Source organism: Volvox carteri, assembly GCF_000143455.1.
Source record: "Volvox carteri f. nagariensis unplaced genomic scaffold VOLCAscaffold_78, whole genome shotgun sequence".
In the NCBI taxonomy this organism is placed as follows: domain Eukaryota; kingdom Viridiplantae; phylum Chlorophyta; class Chlorophyceae; order Chlamydomonadales; family Volvocaceae; genus Volvox; species Volvox carteri.
The window spans coordinates 286,164-292,644 of record NW_003307621.1 but is presented as its reverse complement, the minus strand read 5'-3'; the positions used below and the strand labels follow the sequence as shown (position 1 = coordinate 292,644).

Sequence of the window (6,481 nt, the reverse complement as noted above, 5' to 3'; positions counted from 1 at the left end):
CACCCCCCACTCCCTCACTCCCCCTGCAGATCTTCCATGCAGCAGCCCAGCAATGACATCCACAGCCACAGCCACAGCCAGGTCAACAGCCAGGTCAACAGCCAGAGCCAGAGCCACGTCAGCGCCATGGCGGACGACTCGGCCAGCATCGCCAGCTCCGGCTACCAGCAGTACCTCCAGCACTTCCACCCGCACCTTTACACAGCCCCATTACCGCCACCGCCGCCTCCGCCTCCGGGGTCGGGGCTTCACGGGGGGCCCAGTGGGGGACCCGTATACGTGGTGGTGCAAAACACACAAAGGGCCTCCCTGGACTCACTCCACGCCGGCGGCAGCAGCCGCGGCGGCGGTGGAGATGCGGGAGGTGGTGGCGTGCCGCCGCTGCCGCCTGTAATGGTTGGGGGTAGCAAGCGCAGCAAGAAGGGCGGTCTGTTGGGACGCATCAAGCGAGCGGTAGGGGAGGTGGTGCGGCGTAGCGGCAATAGCAGCAGCAGCAGAGCCAGCCCCGCTGTCAGTGGCAGCCGTGCGTCCGCCTACAGGGATACCACCGGGGGAGGAGGGGGTGGGGGAGGAGGGGTTAGTGCGGCTGTGGGGACGGCGGCGGGTAGACGGAGCGCCCATGCTGCTGCGGGGGCACCAGGGGCGGCAGGAGGCGGAGGTGGAGGTGGAGGTGGAAGCGGAGGCGGGGTGGGGGGTCGGCAGCGAAGCGGCGGCTCGGTTGGGATGATGAGTTCCGTAAAGTCGTTGCTGACGCCGCGGCCGTCGTTCTAGGTTGGGGAGGGACGGACGGACGGGGAGAGAAAGGCGCGGTCAGAGGCGTTTCATTACTTGGGTGCCACCTCGGTGGTGGCGCTGCCAGCCGGGGGGGGGGAGCGCAGCGCCAGCAGAGGGCACTAGGACCCGCCCGGGAGCGGCTGCGGGAGCTGCGGGTGCGTATGTGAGGGGGGAGCGGACGAACTGGCGAAATGGGGCCCCGCGGGGCCATCGCGGCCCTGCCTGCCTGGCTGTTGTCCCGGTTAGCGGCTGGCTGTCCCGGCACCCCCTCCGCCCCCTCCTGCGTCCCCTTCTGCGTTTCCCCACCGTGACGCTGTGGTGGCGGTCTGTGACGCTGTGGTGGCGGTCTGTGGGGACTGCGTCACGACAGCCGCCGCATCACGTCTCCCGCTGCCCGGGTAGAGGGATCAGAGGTCAGGGGTGTAAGGGGGGGCCCCAATGGTGGCGGTGGTTGGTGTAGCGGTAGTGGTCGCTGTGTGCGTTATGTGTTATTACCCCGCCTAGCTTGTGACATGCCACCCTGGGGCCCCCGCTTTGCCCCCTTCGCCCATCCAGGTCAGTGTAGCCGGCCCGCGTGTGCGTTGTGTAGAAGGGGTGACGTCGCGTGCACGTGTGCGCACTTGTTTGCAGTCAGTCAGGTAGCCAGGCTAGCTGGCTGTGGCGCTGTTGTGTCCCTTTTAGCAGCGAGGTTGGGGAATCTGCCACCTCGCCGCCTCGTCGTAACGGCGGGCAGGCAGGAGAGGAGGGGTGATTGCAAGGACGGTTAAGGGGGGGAGAAACCAAGAAGAAGAGGAGGGGGGGGGAGGAGGAAGAGAATTACGATGCCATCTTGTAATGTAACTTTGTTACACGGGGGCTATGATGATGATGGCAATATTATTATTGTGGTCACTAATGTCGTGCAGCAGAGTGCAGTACAGTGCGGTACAGTGCGGTACAGAGTTGTTGGTGGGGCCCGCAGGACGTCGACGACTGGCTTTTGCAGGAGGTTGGGAAGGAAGTTGCTGGTGGCTGGGGGGTGCTGCTTCAAAGCTGGTGGATGTCAGGCCAGATCACTTCGGTGTGGTGCTGCTGCTGGGTGACTTTTTTTTTGCTGGTTTGCTTTTTTGTTTTCATGCGTGACAATGTTGGATTGGCGGGTGGATCGCAGGTGACGGTCATCAAGTTACGGATGTGAGGGTGTGTGTGTATGTGTGTGTGTGTGGGGGGGGATGGCTGCATGGATAAGGCGATGGTCGAGGACGGGGACCGCTCGCGTACCTCCGGTGATTTCGCAGTTGACACGACAATGCGTTAGTTAATGATACCTCACATCAGCCGCAGCCGTGATTTGCTTTTGCTGTTCGGAGGAGGGAGGGTTGCCAATGAAGACCGGGCGCTGCTGCAGCGGTGGTTGCCTTTTGACAGGATGTGATGCGTCGCGGTCCGAAGGCAAGATAGCTTACTTTAGGGGAGGGCATTCATATCGCTATGTGATCATGATGATGACAATGATGATGTGCTGCCAGGGTGCTTGCTATTTGTTCAGGGCGGATCTACGGGAACACAGCTTTTCCGTCCGACCGCAAGGTGGAGCAGCAGCAGCAGCAGCAGCAGCAAGTGGAGGGGTGCGCCCCGCCACGTTACGTGTGTAGCTGGGGTGCTGCTGGAGTCTCGCTGGTTTAGGATGTGCGCGAACGCGTCTCATGTGATTTCCCCGCAGTACTGCGTCCTAAATGGTAGGTGTGGGCGTGTGTGCACATTGCTGTGATGATGATGATGGTGGTGTGTGTGTGCTTGGTTGCACACGGTCTTGGTGGTGGTTTTGGTGATTCATGGTCAGCTCACCACAACACTAGAGCAATGAAAGGTTGGTACGCAGCGGTTAGTTAGTTAGTTATTAGCCGCGGTTTCGGAACTTGCGGAACTTACTTTTCATCCCCAGTAAGGAAACACTAATGCTTGTTGGCTGGTTGGCTGGCGAATTGACTTATTGCGCTCTGGTTCCTTCATGGCAGGTTATGTGCGTTTTATCTGTTTGCCTGTCTGTCTCTCTGTTTGTCCGTCTTTCTGTGCCGGATTTTCTCCGCTCTATCATCTGCCGGGGACAATGTGGTGATTTATGAAGGGTTGTGGAGAGAGGAATGCATGCAGTGCGGATTAACCATGCCCCCGGAGTGCAGGTGCTGGGGCATATGGATCGATAGCTGTGCTGGCGGGTGTGTGCGCAGTGGGGAGAAGCGCATCGGCATTGTGGCTCGGTTGGAGTCGGAGCTGTGTTGCTGTTGTTGTTGTTGTTGGGGATGCTGGCTTGACGTGGCAGGGTGGGCGGGGGAAAACCCCGGTAAGGTCATCATCGCCGCAGAAGAAGGAATATGAGCAGGAGCGACGACGGTGCACCACCGGTGCATTAGATTGTTATCCGTGTGTGTGTGTGTGTGTGTGTATGTGTGTGTGGCCCCGCTGGAGGTTGGGGCTTTTAGAGGGGGGAAATCTTGTCGCCATCGTTGCAGGCGGCGCTGACGTTTTAAAGATGCCTTTCGACCTTTTCTTACAGCGCAACGGCCTCGAACGTGCGGGGCTTTTTGCCCGTTAGGCAACTTCCCTCCTTCTCTCCCTCGTCCCGAGTATGTAGGTAGGTATGTAGGTAGGTAGGCAGATGGGTGGTAGGTATACGGTCCAGGGGGAGGAGGGAAAGGAGGAGAGGTGTATGTCTTGTGGGCTCCCACCCTCGACAAGAGGTAAAAGAGAGGGATGGTGACTGGCGGTTGCGGATGGGGAGTTGTGGATCCAACGGGAGGGCATCATCTCACTCGTACACGTTGCGTATGCGCATAACGACCAACGGCACGCATTACAATCGTTAGTCCTTCTCCGGGCCGCTAGAGGGGGCCGGTCCGGAGCAAGTTGATCTCCTTCGTGTCATTGGTCGGATAGCCCTGGGAGGTGATCACCCGCTTTTAAACTTCCCTCCCAGCGGGCCCCCCCCTTGTAACAGTTAGTAACATGGGTGCTGATATGGGTACATATACCCTCACATACAGCTACTCAGGCTTACCCACGGCTACGCCTGCCTGCCTTTTGCTTCTTGTCCCGCGACTTAATGGACTGAACTCGGTTTGCGGTACAAGGTGGCAAGCACGTGCGGCAACCAACCAACCAACCAAGGGGTCGACTTGCCGTCTCCAATAGTCCATTCGAAGTACGTTGGACTAGCAAAACAATATATTATCTTCCAGCCTTCATTTCATCCTCGAAGGGCTTGCGAACAGAACTGAAGGACCGAGATCTCAACGGTGCCCACGGCAGACACGGTGCTCGGCAGTGCAGACGCGTCTTGCTGCGTGCGACTGACAACGACGGTAATAACCCACGCTATGTACGGCACTTGTACGACACGTAAAGGCCAGTTTTACTTATCAAGAGTGGAGCGTTGTTCGACAATCCATGCACAGATGGATATAGTGGATTAGCGTAACAAGACAGTGCAAGCTGGCGAGCATGCTTTTTCGCTTGGTTTGAAGGAAGGTTAATCGCGAAATTAGGTTAATCGCGAAATTGCGCAAAGGTCAGCACGCTCATGTATTGTACAAGAGGGCACGCAGGCCGCGCTTGGAGAACCCAGCTCGGCACGTGCTGCGCTGTAGCTCCCCACGTAGCTTCAACAGCCCTGGCAGAACCCCAGACGACTAGTTTTCCCCCCGAACACTCCGCTCCTCCCGAGATCAAACAGCTGGCGCGACGGCTGAATCCGCCGGGCAGCACGACGCGCTGTAGTACAGGTGTACGGTACAAGTATCGCCCATGCAGAAGTCACGGAGCAGTTTTGGTTCGATGTCCAAACACACGCGAGCTCGTCCCACAGCTGACTGGCTCCGGACCTGGTCCACCGTCCACAAGGGGGGGAATTCCTTGATGAATGCTTCGGAAACAGCCAGCGTGTTGAGGACAGTGATGTTGCTACTGCTGCTGCTGCTGCCTGGCAGGGTGTTCCATGGGGGTACGGCAGCTGCTTGCCTGTCCCCCAGCGCTGTACGGAAGATTATGCTTTTGAGGGCTGATTTCGCGGTGTCACTGGCCCGGAATATGAGGCCGGTCAGTCGGTTGGCGTTGCAGGCCTGCCGGGTGGGAGGGGAGGGGAAGTGAGAGGGGAGGGGAGGGACATGGTGTGGAGGGTGAATGGGAAGCGGTGGGGTGCTGAGAACCCCTCTGCCGACAATGACTGCAACATGGGGTATCCGGGAGCCGCTCGGGACCCCCAGGTGCTGAGCTCGGCCTCAGGTTCGCCAAGCAGCAGCAGCAGTAGCAATAGAAGTAGCAATAGAAGTAACAGTAGCAGTAGCAGTACAATACCAGTAGCAGCGGCAGTAGCAGCAGCAACAGTAGCGACAGCAGCAGCAGTAGCAATAGCAATAGCAATAGCAATAGCAATAGCAGTAGCAGTAGCAGTAGCAGTAACAGTAGCAGTAGCAGTAGCAGTAGCAGTAGCAGTAGCAGTAGCAGTAGCAGTAGCAGTAGCAGTAGCAGTAGCAGTAGCAGTAGCAGTAGCAGTAGCAGTAGCAGTAGCAGCAGCAGTAGCAGCAGCAGTAGCAGGGATCTTGCCAACAGGGGCCCATGCGGTCGTGTCCTCCACGTTTGCAATCCCCTTCCCGCCTGCCCCTCTAGCTGAGTACTGTACCTCGTCCAAGTACTTCACCCGTACATTATCGAGTTCCCGTACACGAAATCTAAACTAATTGTACGCCGCTCGAGCTGACTCGGCGAGTTGCCGCACTCACATTGGGCGGGGTTGTGCTGCTGTTTGATGCCACCTCCAGCGCGAAGCAGGGAATAGATCGCCCCAGGGCTACTCCCTGAATGGAGATGTTGGACTCAATCTGCATTCGAACGGGAGAAGCGAAAGGAAGGAAGAAGGCAAGCCGAGGAAGATCGCGTCGAGGCAGGTGGCTGCTCAGGTGGGGGGGTACGTGCGGAGGTAGGTAGGTCCGCGCATCACTGGGTGCTGTCAGGGATTCCGCAAAGATGCCCCCAACATGACGTACATGCCATACCCGCGTACGACATCATAACAAGAGAGAAGAAGGAAAGAGGGGAGAGGGCAGGATTTAGGGCTAAGGGGGTGCTAAGGGGCAGGTGTGTTTCCCGCCAAGCATGTTGGGGAGGGGGGGGGGCACAGTGCGGTCCGGGTGGCCCCCCGGGCGGCCGGAGGGGACTCAGAGCTCCTCAGTCAGCTGGCTCCCTCCTGCCCCCCCCGCCTTCCCAAACCCTTCCCAAACCCTCCCACCTGCACTTCCCGACGCAGCCTCAGCGGTCCAACCGATGACGCGTTGGAGCCGTACACGCACGGCAGGGGGACCAGAGGCCGGGGAGGGGGCGACATCAACGATGGCGGCGGCTGCGCGAGACAGTTACCGAAATCCAGCCTTTCAATCTGCTGAGCACCAACCAACGGATTACCGCCGTACCACAGCCGTACGCTTTTGTAGTACGCCAGCTGGGTTCCGGCACGATCACATAGCGCTTTGAGGACTTGGGGCATGACACCGCTCAACACGTTTGCCAGTCTTGAAAACTCGTCGGTTGCGATGTCGGTGCAGAACATGACATCACTGGAAGTGCACATCCGCTGTGACCAGTCCACGGGCAGGTTGTTGCCGTTGGCGGCGTTTACGACGACGGACTGCAGCAGCTGCAGTAGGACCGTGTTGGAGACGGCCCCCCGGTTGCA

General features: G+C 58.9%; 2 protein-coding genes across 2 annotated transcripts in view; one reads left to right on the top strand and one right to left on the bottom strand.

The window, feature by feature from the left end:
- The window catches only part of VOLCADRAFT_98864 (uncharacterized protein), a gene marked incomplete at both ends in the record, with an annotated part of 28,392 nt that extends 26,976 nt beyond the window's left edge, over positions 1 to 1,416 (top strand). The window contains 3 exons of the mRNA XM_002957721.1: positions 30 to 523; positions 772 to 929; positions 1,330 to 1,416. Of these exons, the coding sequence (XP_002957767.1) occupies positions 30 to 523; positions 772 to 929; positions 1,330 to 1,416 (739 nt within the window). The remainder of the gene's footprint in view (positions 1 to 29; positions 524 to 771; positions 930 to 1,329) is intronic.
- Positions 1,417 to 4,478: 3,062 nt separating this feature from the next.
- Positions 4,479 to 6,481, bottom strand: part of VOLCADRAFT_98863 (uncharacterized protein) — a gene marked incomplete at both ends in the record, with an annotated part of 7,875 nt that continues 5,872 nt past the window's right edge. The window contains 3 exons of the mRNA XM_002957696.1: positions 4,479 to 4,871; positions 5,532 to 5,630; positions 6,038 to 6,442. Of these exons, the coding sequence (XP_002957742.1) occupies positions 4,479 to 4,871; positions 5,532 to 5,630; positions 6,038 to 6,442 (897 nt within the window). The remainder of the gene's footprint in view (positions 4,872 to 5,531; positions 5,631 to 6,037; positions 6,443 to 6,481) is intronic.